The following is a 15,155-nucleotide window of genomic DNA, read 5'->3' as shown; positions in this document are numbered from 1 at the left end:
CGGCGCCTGCAGTGGACGACCTTTAGCCTGCGGTTGCTGGAACTCACCACCAAAGCGGGGAAGAAGGCTGGAGACACTTGAGAGTTTGACTCACGTGACTTTTCCATGTAGTTGAAGCTGTAGCAACAGCTGACATTGTTACATTGCAAATGTGACAGAAAACGACGGAAAGCTTTGTAAATCCTATTTAATAGAAACGGCCGAACCAAGTGATGTCGTGCAGGTTCGGTTTTTTCAGTGACCGGTCTGAGGGTCCACCCCATGTGGGTCAGGAGAATCAGGTTCTGTTTGCCCGCTTTGATCAACAAGGAACATTTTCAGCGGGAGAGAGGGGCTGTGCTGTGTGTATCAGGTGGACTGCGGTTCCCTCCAGAGTGAAGGCAGGTGGGGCCTTTACATGGCAACAAGTCTGCCTTTGTTTTTCAGCACCTCTGTGTTTTTGCTGGCTTTTTTCCTCCGTGAGGAACCTGCACATGCAGAGAGTCATTTGCAGAAATAGGTCAGTCCCTTTCTACCTGCAGGCTGTGGGCCGCAAAAAAAACAAAAACAAAAACAACTTTTAGAAAATATTTCCTGTATTCTAATATTCGGTGCTATTATGGCATCAGACCCATGTGAGTGTGTATTATCACACACTTTCAAGTCTGACTAAAAATAATAATAAAAGCAACGCTAAAGTCACGCGTGCAAATAAAAAGTTTCAAATCTTAATAAAAAAAACAACAATTACGTAAGCCTTCCCCATGTGGACGCAGACTGTGGACTACAAGCTGTGACCGTAGCTGGGGATCAGATCCTTCACTAAATAACTGACAATCGAGAATAGGAAAGAAAAGTTTCGGGTAGTTTTGTTTTGAGGTGCAGGCTGAACTCGGGCTGCAGGGCAGCGCGTCTCCATCCCCTCATCTTACCCCAATTAGCCTAATGAACCGAGGAGGAATAACAGCAGCCAATGAACGCACCAATCAGCCAATCAATCAAACCTACAAACCAAATACTCTTTCAATTTATGTATTTCTCCTGCTCTCTCCTGCAGCAGCAGCAGCAGCTCTGTGTTGGACGCGAGTGTAAGCTAGGTGGCCGCACCAACACATTTATCACGCCGAGGCTGTGCCAGACGCACATGGGATCCGTCCTGCGCACCCGGGGATCTTCAGCACCCGCAGCCGAGCGGAGGGGACCCTCGCCCGGTCAGGAGCAGCGCTCAGCCTGCGCGGACTTCTCTTTTGTGGCATCGCACCGTGTGAGCAGCCGCGGCTGATCTCCGCTGATCTCCGGCCACCGTGACAGGCTGGCGGAGGCTCGACGTGTTATTTATTGATAGCGTGCGGGAGCCTGACGGCCAGCCACGGCCGACCGCTCGCGTCGTAGCGCGGAGAGTTCGGACTTCTCCGGCCGGGGAAACACACCGACACACCAGAGACACTCGTCCTGTCGCCCCCTCTTTCTTATTTCCTGTCAGTTTTTTCCTGTGATTTGTCTCCGCTGCTGAGCCAGGAGCCCGAGCCCGTCGCTCCGCTGAGGATGAGAGAAAATTAGATTTGTGACGGAGGCTGAGAGCTTGTTTTTCTGGATTTATTTCGCTGTGGAGAGGAGAACCGGAGCGGAGCGGTGCGCAAAAAGACGAGGTCTTCCTCCTCTCTCTCTCTCTCTCTCTCTCTCTGTCTCTCTCTCTCTGTCTCTCTCTCTCTCTCGTCTACCTATCCTCCTCTGTCCATCTATCTCTCCGTTTGTTTCCATGTTTTTAGGTCCGCGCGATTTTGCTAAAATGCATCATCAACAGCGGATGGCAGCTTTGGGGACAGACAAGGAACTGAGTGACTTACTGGATTTCAGCGCGGTGAGGAAATTACGCTTCTTTTTGTGATTAAAATGTGATGAGTAGAGACATGAGAGGAGCAGCGAGAGGAGATAGAGGCGTCCTGTAGCTGCTCGCAGCCGCCACTGTTTACATTGTAATGTTGGAGTTTCGCGGCACGTAAACTGCATATTTTAGTCTTTGTAAAGTGTTTCAACTATTTGCACAGGAGTTGTTTGTTTAGTAACTTAAAGAAAAGTCACTGCATATTGTTGGTTTTGTAATTTCATTTTTGTTTGTGTGTGTGATGCTGCATTAGTAATTTTGTTGTCTTATAGATGCGAAACAGCGATTTGAAAATGTTCCCAACATCCATGGTAGTATATCTCATTTTAAGTCCTTTATTACTTCATGTGTAGCGGGTTGATTTTTTTTTTTTTACATTTTTTTTTTTGCCCCTGAATACAATTTAGAAAATGTTTTTCATTTATTTATTTTTGTCTGTGTCAGTCAAGGCTGCCATGCACTCTGCACCATGCTGTAGAATATTTCAGATGCAAAAGGCTCGATGTTGAATCACGAGCCTGCAGACGGACAGGTTTCACGTCCAAACTCCTGACTCGCTTTAAAGTTCGTGTTTCTGGACAGAACCAACAGCCTGTGTGGTGAACTTGACGGACAGGAAATAAGAGTCCCCGCTCTCGGCCATATTTTCTCTGCCTCTCCTCTCTCTGGGAGCAACTTTGGTCTGAAGAGGAGGAGGAGGGAAAAATAGATACACCCCTAAATAAAGAGGGGGAAAAAAAAACCCTTGATACTGTCATGAAATGTAGAGTTACAGGATGAACAGGATGAAATCAGAAAATCTAGTGCAGAGCATCGCAGCTGATGGGATGCAGATACAAAGAAAATTATAAAAATTCCCCCTCAGAACTCACAAAAATGTTACTGCAGTAAACAAATGCGACCACAGCGGAGGCCTCTGCCCGACACGGCGAGCGCTTCAGAGGGGTTGAAACATATAAAATCACAGGACATCAGTTTGATGAGGGTAAATGTTCTTTTAAACCTCTTCAGGAATTTTAGTGCAATAATAAAAAATCAAAAGCCCATCATGAGCTCACAGCTGAGGCCTGCAGCCACTCTCTCACTGACAGTGGGACTCGTGCAGAAATATTCCACAGATATCAGAGCAGATTTGGAGTTACAAGCTATTTAAAGACACTGACCCTGAATCCCAGCACGTGCTGTCACCTCCCTGAGCTGCGGCCCCCACCTCACACGTCAGCAAGATCAGGTCAAAGGTTACGCATTAACGCTCCGGATCTCACAGGACCGTTGCCGTGAGAATATGATGTCACTGTGATATCAGAGTTCAGAACCAAATTCTCTGTAATTATAATGAAACATGCAGTGTATTTAGCGGATGTGATCGGTGTAGACAATTAACAGCATGACATCACTGCTAGTTCCTACAGGGATATGAAGGAAGTACAGGAGGTACGGGAAAAACAGCAATAATCCTCCTGAAGGTCTGATGAAGTGTTAAAACACCAACAACGCAATTACAACATTTAGGACTGAAAGGCTGAACGTGAGATGACGCCGTTTTTAACAAATGCACCTTCAAATGTAGGAAAATTAGGAATATTTTGAAAATGGTAATTTCATTTAAAGATTAAAAAAAAAATCTCTTAATTCAGAACGAGCCAGAGTGGAGGAGTGTGTTACAGGAAGCTTTTTAAAATACACCATGAAATAAGACATACATTTACACAGTGGACTGACAAATAGCACATGATTAATACACTGAATTTATGAACATTATAGGAATATTTAGGGTTTCGTATTTTGGGTTGAGAAAGAGGGAAAAACTCCTGTTTTTTTGTTTGTTTTTAACAGTTTTTCAAAAATGTACATCCGTTTGTTTGAAATCGAATATCTTTAAAAATCCAGGGAGGCAACGGCAGCTCACGTGTGCCTCTTCTCATTATGAAAGCAGGCTGAACATTAATTTATGCAATCATCTGTGTCTGCATGCCCACGAGCTGACACCAGCGGCTCAAAGTGCTTCCACCGCCAATCGATAGACCTGCTAATAATCAGAATGAGATCTTTTCTCTTCCGTTTGTTGCAGCTGTGAAGGATCAGAAACACCAGCAACCTCTGAATCCATCAAACACACTCACACGCCCAAAAAGGCTGAGCTGCAGGCAGAACAATGCCAAGTCAAGTATCTATTGTTCTCCCGCATCTAAAAATGTTGAATTTACTTCAATAATCCTGAGAAGCGTTTGGCATCTGAAAGTGTGGAGCTCAGCATCAGTGTGATTCCCCCCTCAGACCCAGCGACACGCAGGCCTGATGCTCACCCAGAGAGGTCAGCTGAAGTCTGAACGTGGGCTCACAGCACAGGGCCACTAGTTCTGAAGCTCAGCTCATGTGTTCAAGTCACATATGATGTAGATATGAAGTGTTTCATTCCAAAACAGGCCGTTCAAAAGTGACGCTGACTAAAAACAGTCACCAGATCTAATTTGTTGTTCGCAGATGCTAAATTATTAATGTGCTGCTCCCCAAACACGTTCTTCCTGCTCTGAGGGGAGTGTGCTGACTGGTGCTGGGTATCAAACCTCTCGAACAGCCAAGTACTCAAAGCTGGCATCAAGAGGTGTGGAGGTGAGTCACACGACATCAGGCGCTTTTACCCCACAAGAACTCACCGGGTGATGCAGGTGCCTACAGCAGCCCCGGGTCCAGGACCGCAATTTGAAACAGTTTCAGTTGCTGCATGAATTCTTATCTTTTCCACAAAATGAATAAAGGCAGAAGAGCAACACGGAACAGAATGAAGAGATTCTCTGTTAGGAGATGAAGTGGCTGTGGCTTTGGTGCCTGAAACCTTTGTTGCTGTCAGAGTTGTCCAGCGGTCCTCAGAGCACCGGGGCACCAGGGCACCTGCACCACCGTGACAGCAGGGGCTTATTTCTCTCCTCCAGTCAGAATCTGCCGACGAGTCCCACTCAAGTCATGTGATGACTCTGGAGTTGACTTCGACCCGTGAGGAGGCCTGCCCCTCCTCTGCTGGCTCATCTGACGTTATTCTTTGCTCCAAATTTCAGTCCCTATTCGGCCAGTTTTAGACGCCAGTTCCCCTCACGTTTGACGATATTTGCCACAATCTCAAGCAATATTAACTTCAAATTGAGGATTGAATATAAGTGGTATTGAACCTGAGCGTATGAGCGGTGAAGCCTGGACCTATACCCAGCTCTGGTGCTGACACACGTGCTCTCGTCTTCAATTTCTTCTAAAACATTGTCGCCTCCATGAACAGCAGATATGCCCCTCAGAGCTCTGACGTGCTGAGAATCTGGCAGCCGTGTGTTTGGAGCCTGTGTGTTGGAATGAAGCGCTTCATGTGTAGCTGCCCTGGTGTGTCTGTGCTCTTGCTGTCTGCAGTGTCAGTGCTCTCGGAGGTAATGTGCGCTCTGTTTGTCTTGTAGATGTTTTCCCCTCCTGTTAGCAGTGGAAAGAACGGGCCGACCTCCCTGGGGAGCGGACATTTCTCCGGCTCAAGTACGTCAGCTTTCTCCTACACCCCCCCCCTTCTTCTTCTCTTTCCTTAAATCCCCTCAAACCGCGCCGCTCTCCTCCCTCTTACACCTGCTCGCTGCTGCTTGGCTTGCTGTTTCTCCTCCTCTTGGGTAACCGCGTTCTGTACACGCAGATGCAGGTTTGGGTTTGATGATGTTTTGCTGGGTGGATCACTTTTTATTTTGAGGTGATTAGAGTTGCGACATACTTGTGAAATACTCAGAATGACCTTATATTCTGAGCTTCGTGTGCCAAGTTGTAATTACAGTAATGTGTCCTGGTCTGGTCACATGACTTTGACTATCATTTGATGTTTTGCTCAGGGGCGAATCGCCTGACTTTATCACAGCTACTCAGTCTGTAGTTGTTTTGGTTTTTGTTTTTTGTTTTTTTAAGGTTCGACGGTTTCCTGAGGATGCTGGGCATTGTTGTGCATCATCAGGACTAGTTTCGCTGGTGGATGAATACATCTTTGTATGTGGGATTGACTTATTATTGATTTTACAATTCCCAGACAACAAAAATAAGAGAGAGTAGCGCCAGTCTTAGCCCGTCTGTTCTGCAGCTGCTTTGATATACATTAATAATAATGCAATACACACCGGGTATGGACTCTACAAATGGACCTCAGAGGAAATACAGCGAGTGCTAAGATCAAATCTAAAAGAGCGCATACGGCGTTTCATTCAGGCAGAGAGCGAGAACATAGAGAGGCTTTGACCAAAGATGGACTACGATGGGAATATTTGAGACAATTTTTCATTCTGACTTGTTGAAATATGTCTTCATGTTGATGTTCGACTCCAGAATGTGATGTCACTGCTGGTTTATTTCACCTGTGCTCTGCGCACACCTGAGGATGAGGATGTCACTGTTAAAACAAGACAAACTCTTCAGACTCCGTTTGCTCATTTTCTCAGTCCAGGATCTCAACTCACGAACGCTTGCTCGGAAAATTCCTTCCAGCTTCGTATCGCTTCGATTTGTTGTGTTGAACTGTTTCTCCTCCTGGCTGAATCTCTGTGTAACACTTGTTACAAATTTGAATTCTTCTTCTCTTACGGACCAATCGGTGATGATGTGTGGCTCTCAGGTGCAACAGTGGCGTGTTGGTTTAATGGCTGCCACGTACTGGACCTTCTGGCATCATGCATCATGAGACAGAAAATCCTCTGTGTGATGATTGATAACTACATACTGATGTGCATGTACATTTTCATGTATTCACGTATGTTTTCAAGCAAAAGGTTTTTTTTTCAGCCACTCACAATCATTCCTCAGGGAAACTTCCTGTTTTTCTGATTTGCTGCTCTCACTCTTTCCTGCCTCTGTGTGTGAGTGTGTGTGTGTGTGTGTGTGTGTAAGTGTGTGTGTGTAAGTGTGTGTGCGCGCTCAAACTTTAAAACGTCATTCATCCGCTCAACTTGAAGCTCATTCTGTAGATTAGGTACTGTGGCTTCATCTGTGGCTCAAGTTTTCAGAGGAAACATGAATTCTGTTTGCTTTTATTATGTTTTTCTGCTCTACAAAACTTCATGTCACATGATGTGGTGTTATGTTACAAAATCGACCGACAGACACATGGTGGAGGTGTGAAAGCGCGGCCACTGTCTCTGGTGGTAAAGTTCAGCTGGCTGTTGTTGACGGACCTTCTGATGACACGTGGGATTTATTCCTTATCCTCCAGTCAATAGAGGACGTGTGGCGCTTGAGTGGTGGAGGAGGCTGAGGCTCTGATGATGTCTCCTAGTAACAACTAGCAGCCATGCCATGCAGATAAGACTGAACCAGGCTGATAACGCCACCTTACAGGTGTCGCAACAAACCCCCGAGTCTGTTCATTCTCTGGTGCTGAGCACCACGACACAACCGACTCCTCCTTTACTGTCGTTCCACTTTTTTGTGTGATTGTGTGTGTTCTGTGTCCATGTCAGTGTAAATGGAATGAACGCGATGTCAAGTGGCTCAGAGTTTGTTCGGCTTGCATCACATGACAACGACACTTTAATGCAAAACACACACACACACACACACACACACATATCATGTCATAGTAGGACATGCCAGCTCAGTGTTCATACATATATATGTGTGTGTGTTTGTGTGTGTGTGTGTGTGTGTGTGTGTGTGTACGAAAATACATTGCAATCCATTAATGCAGCAGTACTGAACGAATACTACATGATGCAGCCCTGCAGGTCACAGTATAGCAGTAGTGTATTGTAGTACATGAATCAGTCTCCTTGGCTGTTCTGTGCGTTGCTCTCGTGTAGAGATCATGTCTGCGCGCTGCTGTCTAAGGTCTCGTGCGAGCAGCCTGCCTGAGATCCACCTCCTGAAGCTCCCTGTCTGCTTCAAATCTTTCCTGGAAGCTTTTCACAGAAAACATCAGGGTCGTTTCTGTTGATCCTGCTCGTGCTATTTGTCTGGAAACGGCGTTTGGAAGCCATTTTGTTGGTTTCTTGAAACAGAGAGCCGCAGACGTCTTCTTTGTGTGCTGCTTTGTCGTTTGGTCGTTGTTGTTGTTGTTGTTGTTGTTGTTTGTGTGCTGTGGTTGCGATGGTGTCGTTTGCTCCCGTGCCGTGCATGCAAATGTGAAGCAGGACAACAAATGTTACGAGTTTTGTGAAAAAAAGAAAGAAAGAGGAAAAAAAGCAGAATTTATGTAGAATATGTAGTAGTTGTTAGGTTGGGTTTGCTGTTTCGAAGTGCATCTTCTTCATTTCAGGATTGTTCTTATACCGAGACATACATTTGCACACATTCCTTGCACACACACAAACACCCACATGTACAAGCTGCATCACACTCACACACATTCTGCTCACCCCTGCTGTGGCTTTCTGCAGGCCTCGGCATTTTGATGAGCCTGTCGCTGTTTGTGAATGCTGCTAATTAGAACTCTATAGACCTCCACAACCATGAGAGCAATGGTTTCCAGCGGCAGGGACGAGGCCAGAGGCTGTGACACGCAGCACTGAACCCTCTCCTCACCTTGTGTTCCTGCTCCAGGTTAACAGTTCCTGCTTTGGCTGGGACATCAGAGAGTAGAGATACGTAGAGGCGTGCTCATGCGTGGTGTTATCATCACGTCATGTAGACAAGAAAACAGAAAGAACAACAAGCTTTTTTCTACATGTCTGAACACCAGCAAGACCTCAACACTGCAGCCTGGAGGTTTGAAACATCGTTTGATATTTGTTGATCTCCAAATCCTCTCATCGATCTTTCACAAAAATTTACATTTTCAATTAATCAATAATTATGTAAAAAAATAGCATTGTATTCTGCGAACTAGTTCATCGACATCACCCGGCCTCATTGAAGCAGTGGCTGGGTGCACCATGCTAACACATCCACACGGTGGCACCAGAGAGAACACGTTTGATCAGAACTGCACGCGAGAGGCACGCTAGCCACCCCTTTAGGTGCTGTGGAGGTCAGCCCATCATTGCATAGCGACAGCTTGGAAGTTTTCCCTCCTGTTTCAATATAAATACAACAGCTCAAAAGCGCAGCACAGCAAAGTTCAGTTAAATACAAAATTAATGGTTGTTAAATACGCAAGTAAATGAAATGAAAGTCGTTTGAATTTTGTTGTTGTTTTGTGTTGTTGCATTTGTAGTAGAACTGTGTACTCCAGCGTTCCTCCGGCCTCAGCCATGCAGCAATTATACTGCTTATCAAGAAGTCATTTCAATTCAGTTCTTGCTAATTTCTTTTGGAAACCATGGCCGTACGCGAGGAATCACGTCTCCTGTGGCTGAGCACTGCAGGCAACACAAACCACTTCCAGCCATCAGAGAGGATCAATGGCGCTCTTCTACCTCGCATAGACTTTACAAAGGAGTGTGTTGGATCTTTGAGGGTGGAACTCTGCCTTCAGTCGCCTGGTTTGGGACTGTTACATTTTTATCGTCAAGTTTCCAACAACAAGGTTGTGAAGTCCAGAGGCGCTGAGGTTTCTTCCACTTCCTTGACTCACTGTTGCCTCTTGAGGAACAAAGCGGTATTACTGGTCAAGCAGGGCCACTGCTAGGTGATGAGTTATCCCTTAGAAATGTTGATTAAATGTGGTGGTGTTGGGGGGGCGTGGTTGTAGCATCTGAGCCAACGTGCAGTGAGCTACGCATTCCTGACATCACCCTTGTGTATGCTGTCAGGCAGAACAAGCTGGCTGGTCATGCAGGGAGCATGAAGGGGAGGTCGTCTCTTTACCTGGATGAAAAGTCGCAGTCGCATCCGCCAAACATAAATTGATGAACAGAATCAGTGAAAAGTTTGATGGAACTGAAAAAAACAACCATGGTTCATAAAAAGGGTGGAAAGACTGGTTTTTGCTTTTTTGGAAAAAGAAATGAAGGCCACTCATTTGGGTGAGCTCGGCTGTAGTCAATCTTTAACTGGTGATAGAACTGTTTCCGGCTGTTTCCGGCTGTTTCTATCTGTTTCTAGCTGTTTCTGGCTGTCTTCACTCAGCTTTGCCTTGGACTCAGCAGCAGCGTGTCCAGTACTGGCTGGAAGTTAGGAATATTTACAGTGTGTCCAACCCGTGGATGTACCTGAAGGCAACGTGCCAAGACCTCGCTCCTGATCAGTTGCTCCTGACACTGGACGCTCCAGGGAACATCTTTGGTCAGCTGTCTTCAGGCTCTCGGTTTGGCAAGAAAGTGCCATGGTCTCCATGGTGATGGCGTGCATCATGCGGATGGAAATTGAATGATATGAATGAGAGAAAGACGGGTTTGACATATTTGAATGCATGTGTCTTTCAAACAGATCTTTATTGACAGTTGTCACCAACCACAATGGCGCACAGGAGTCACAACGCCCGAGAAGTCTGAGAACCCGAAGAGCATTTCTACAGTCCGTGCTCCATTTTGGTGAATGTAAACATTGTGGGGCTTTGCAAAAAGTGGAGTCAATCCCAACTGTCATAACTGTCACTGGGTGAGAGGTGGAATCCCCCTATATATAGGGTGTGTGTATGCTGATGCTTCAGGCATCACTCACCATCAAATGTGGTCCAGATGTCGTGATGGACCACAGAGTCAGGAGCGCCGTCCACAGTCCTCAGGTGACGGTCGCTCCACGGCACAGACACGTCTTCTCCTGCTGAATTTCAATTCATCGCACATTCGACAAGACAAAGAACGCACTTTCTCTGTTCCTGCTTCGGATGGTGCAGGTTGCAAAAGGGATGCAATGGAGACCATCAACAGCAACACGGCGAATCAGAGAAGAGGAGCAGATAAATGTCATACAGACACACATCAAAACACGTGTCAGGATTTCGTTTATCTGATGCCTTGAAGGATTTGGAGGGACATCTTTTTTCTGAACGTGCGTACATGTAGAGGTTGAATTTTAAAATGACAACCTTTACACAGTGCCAGGAATAATTTTGGGTTTTCAAGGTCTCTCTACAGTCGATGCTAAGTCCTCGTATTTTGGGCGAGAAATTCCCCTTAAAACACAAAAGCATCTAAACATAAACGCTGCACAATTCCACACGAGTCCCAGATGACATGCTCAGCCCACGGTCATCACCAACCAGGAAGTGGATTAGGCGTTTTAATTATTGGGAGATTTTGCCGTTGTTGTTGTTTATTTTGGGATCATCCCTAGAAAGATAATGCACACTTCAAACTCTGTGTGTGTTTCTAATCTTCTCCTGGATGAAGCCGTTCAGCCAGCAGCTTCACTCTGCCTGTCAACCACTGCCACTCGTCTATTTCAGGTCTTGGCTGCTTTGGGTGTTTTTTCCTCTTTTTTTTCAAACACTCTTATAACCTCTCAGATGTGATGTTTGTTTCCCTGTCAACAGTGTTGGAAGGGAACCAAGGTGTGTGTGTGTGTGTGTGTGTGTGTGTGTGTGTGTGTGTGTGTGTGTGTGTGAGTGTGTGAGTGAGTGTGTGTTCATAAGAGAATGAGTGTCAAGCATATAAAAGTCTGCCATGACAGAATTGAAAAGATTTTGAATATCTAGGTGAACGAGCTTGTGTGTGTGAGTGTGTGTGTGTGTGTGTGTGTGTGTGTGTGTGTGTGTGTGTGTGTGTGTGTGTGTGTGTGTGTGTGTGTGTGTGTGACCAAATAGGGGGACTGTAAAAGGATGTTTGGGGGTGGGAGGGCAACCTTTTCATCCCCGTTACCATTGGAACCTAAAGTTGGCAACGATGGAGGGCATTTTTTCTGAAGCGTCAGCAGAAAGAAACAAATAGAGGAAGAAAAGACAGAATGAAAGCAGGAAAAAAATAACGAAGAATCAAAAAGCATGAAGAAAAAAAAGGAAGTATCGAGAGGAAGAGGGATGGGAACACTGAAGGAAATGAAGGAGTGAAGAGAAAAAGAAATGAAAATAAAGAATACGAGTGAAACACAGAAGGCTGGAGAGCAGGTGTGAAGGATGAATTATGACGAGAGCAACGATTTGAAGTTCTGTATTTTCCCTCTTCCTCTCAGTTCCTGTTCCTCCCTAGAGGGACTGGAAGGAGATCCAGCACCTGACCATGGGTCAAGGTCAGGAGTTCTCCTCCCAGACCTCCTCCTGCACCTCCTACCAGACCTCCTCCTGCACCCCCTTCCTGACCTCCTCCCAGACCTCCTTCCTGACCCCCCCCCCCACCTCCCCCCCAAACCTTCTCCCAGACCTCCTCCCGTACCGCCTCCCAGACCAGGCTTCCGTCTTGTAGCCATAGAGCTGCCGCCCCCCTTCACCTACTGTCTGGACGTGGTCTCAGCCATGAGGGCTGGTTTTCCCACCCAAGGGGCCCAGATGGGCCTCTACCAGGCTTTGGCTGCAGGTCAATGAGTAGGTGGTTTCTGTCCGTTTTTAAGTACAGAATTACATCATAATATCACCAGACATGTTCCTTTAAAAACTTTCACTGAAAGGATTATCAAATCAATGAGCTTTGTCCTTTTTTATTTTATTTTTGTCCCATCTTTGTATCATCCTCTTCATTTATTCATCAAAGCCAAATTCATAGAGAAACACACAGCAGCGCTGCTGCCAGAGAGGCTTCACGCATAGGCAGAGAAATTTGGGCGCGAGCAGATACAACCCCAATGGCACGCTTGATTTTTGTTCCCTTAATTGGCATAGCTTATTAAGTCACAGTTCACAGCCGAGAAAAAAGGGGGTTGCTTTAATAATATCCCCTCTCCCGTTTGATTTGATGCACTCGTACTGAGGCTGATAACGTGCTTCAACGTGGCGAGCGACGCCCCCACCGCTACGCTCTTGTCTCTATTCAGTCAAATCTGCCTCCGTTACACCTGTCACTCAAAAACACCCCGGCTGATCACTTTCAAAATAGAGATGGAGAGCAGGAGCCAGTTGCTTAATACCTCACCCTCCCACCTTCCCTCTGCCTCTGAGCCTGGAAAATTGTCTGGTTTCCCCAGCAAGGCTACGAGCGACTCACAGAAACAGGCAACCGTGCTCTTAATTGAGGTGCGGATTAGGGATTAATAGGCATTTTTAGCCATAATAGCAAATATTATTAGCTCCATTTGCTTTTCAAATGCTAATAATGACTCTGCTAATAATGGCAGTGATTTCAAGGTTAGCGTCTGTGAGAACTCGGCATGGATTTGTATTTTTTTTTTTCAAAGCTCAGGAGATTGACATGCCTCTTGCTTCGCCGGGCGGCTTGCTAGCGAGTCGGAGCTCCATATGTTTTCCCCAAAGGCGACGCTAAGATGTGCTGGGCTGTAGAGTTGAGTAGATATTCTGTGTAGTCTGACTTAGTTTAACCAAGATGAGTTGTTGAAGTTTGGCATATTAATTTTTGGTTTTTTTGTGTGTGTGTGTGTGTGTGTGTGTGTGTGTGTGTGTGTGTGTGTGTGTGTGTGTGTGTGTGTGTGTGAGACAGCGAGAGAGAGTGAGTGCTACTATAGGACAGGAGACCCGCCTGCGTGCGAGGGCTTCAGGCTCTGAAGCTCACTGGTTGATGTTGAAGATGCATTTTGGTTAACTGCAGATTAAAAACATCCAGTTGGGGCCAAAGTTTGTCACACATTTAGTCACACAAATATCTGAACTGCATTTCAATGCAAAGCAGGTTCCATTGAAATGCAGAAGTGAAAATGATCCATTTCTCACTGTGTTTTGAGTCCTGCCTGCGTTTGATAAGAAGAAATGAAACAAGTCTGGACGTTTTAAACTGAGATACCGACAAGCACCTCAGTCAGAACGCTGCTGCAGATTTTGTTACTGCAAGTCAACAGTGGCTGAGGCACCTGTTGAATACCTGCTACTTTGACGTGAAGTTTTGTGCCTCCTTGAGGCTCAAGAGTCCCCGGTCATCCAGAAATAACATCCATGTCGTAGATGTACCAACATGTGCATCGCACCGGTAGTTTCCAGTTTTCCGGCTCTGGCACAGAAGGATGAGATAGATGGGTTACACCAGCGCCGACTCACCTGACTCAGGTGACCCTCCTCACACCCCACATGCCACAACTCCTGTTTCTCACCTAACATGAGAAAATCATGTCTGCTCTTTCGCTGTGCCTTCAAACCTTGGAAGGATTTGTCCTTTGGGAGGACGGGGGATCTTTACGTCACACGTCCTGCACTGACAACCTTCCACCATCGCTGGCTGAACGCACGACTCGCTTTGGAGGAAGGGGAGCAACCGCTAATTTGTCTGTTCTTTAAAAGATTTATCAAAGAGTTTGTTCAGAGAATGGAGAGACATGGGTTCTGGTACCAGGCCCGATAGTGTCCACAGGAGCACACAGCAGGCCCCAGATCAGCCAGGAGTGACGTTGCGAAGGAGAAACCAGCCAATTGAATCAAGATAACATTTGCAAACACAGTCCAACTCGTTCATTGAGCCCAAATAACGCCTCCAGTATTTGGTTAGTAGATGTTTGATGGCTGATGTTGGGTGGAGATGGTTGGTGCTGCGTGGCTCTGGCCACCAAGACAGAACATTGATCTTAGATTGTGAACACATTTTCTATTTATTCATTCTGTTAAAAAAAGGCAGGTTCATAAACCTGAAAGAGTCGGATCAGGAAAGACAACTACATGTTGTCATTGTTTCATGATCTGAATGTAAATTAGGTACATTAACAAAGTGAGACAGGATGAGGGCTGGACGAGACAATGCTACGTTCTAAGACTGTTGCAAAGTCTTTTGTGGGTGGGAGGGGCCTCGTCCTGAAGGGCGGTTCTTGTTGTTTGTCCAGTTTTGAACCCTCGATGCTGCAGTTGGACACTGAGACATCCTTGATGATGATTGATGTGACACACTAAAATGTCGCGAGGCTAACATGGATGTGTGCACATGAGTGGTTGTCGGTGTTCTTTCTCATTCCGCTCATTTCCTGTCCTCCAATCTGCTGACACTGATGCGTGTCAGGCCCCGCCCCCTTGCTGAGATCACATTCTAATCTTACGTCTTCAGTCATATTTTGGTGAAACCTCACGGCTGCCCTCCTCTTCCTCCTCTTCCTCCTCTTCCTCCTCCTTCTTCTCGCTCTGTAGTCAGTCTGTGACGTTGATGAGGTGTTGTAGTTTTTGGCACTTGCTCTCACACCTGTTCACTCGTACTGGCGGCGCTGGTGTTTGAATCGCAGTCACCAAGCCTAATTATCCTGTCCTTAAAAAATAAAGAGACAGGCAACATCAACCAGACTGACTGGCAATTACAGCGGCGCTCAACACCTCTCTGCAACAAACACCACTCCAATTACAGGCAAGCAACTTATTCTGGGAGGCGGCTGTGTGTGAGTGTGCGTTTATGCT

General features: G+C 46.2%; 1 protein-coding gene across 7 annotated transcripts in view; it reads left to right on the top strand.

The window, feature by feature from the left end:
* Nucleotides 1–1,301: 1,301 nt before the first annotated feature.
* tcf4 (transcription factor 4) overlaps nucleotides 1,302–15,155 on the top strand; it is a 202,535-nt gene continuing 188,681 nt past the window's right edge. The window contains exons 1-3 of one of the 7 annotated variants that reach the window (XM_086188291.1): nucleotides 1,302–1,840; nucleotides 2,137–2,175; nucleotides 5,305–5,377. In XM_086188291.1, coding sequence (XP_086044417.1) covers nucleotides 1,739–1,840; nucleotides 2,137–2,175; nucleotides 5,305–5,377 — 214 coding nt within the window. In that variant the 5' untranslated portion in view covers nucleotides 1,302–1,738. Of the gene's footprint in view, nucleotides 1,841–2,136; nucleotides 2,176–4,442; nucleotides 4,478–5,304; nucleotides 5,378–15,155 lie in introns of those variants that run through there. The other 6 variants (XM_086188292.1, XM_086188295.1, XM_086188296.1 and 3 more) reach the window with 6 other exon arrangements.

This window comes from Aulostomus chinensis, chromosome 19, assembly GCF_037954235.1.
Source record: "Aulostomus chinensis isolate RoL2024-O1b breed Wild chromosome 19, RoL_Achi_v1.0, whole genome shotgun sequence".
Classification (NCBI taxonomy): domain Eukaryota; kingdom Metazoa; phylum Chordata; class Actinopteri; order Syngnathiformes; family Aulostomidae; genus Aulostomus; species Aulostomus chinensis.
This window is presented reverse-complemented; position numbering and strand designations above follow the sequence as displayed.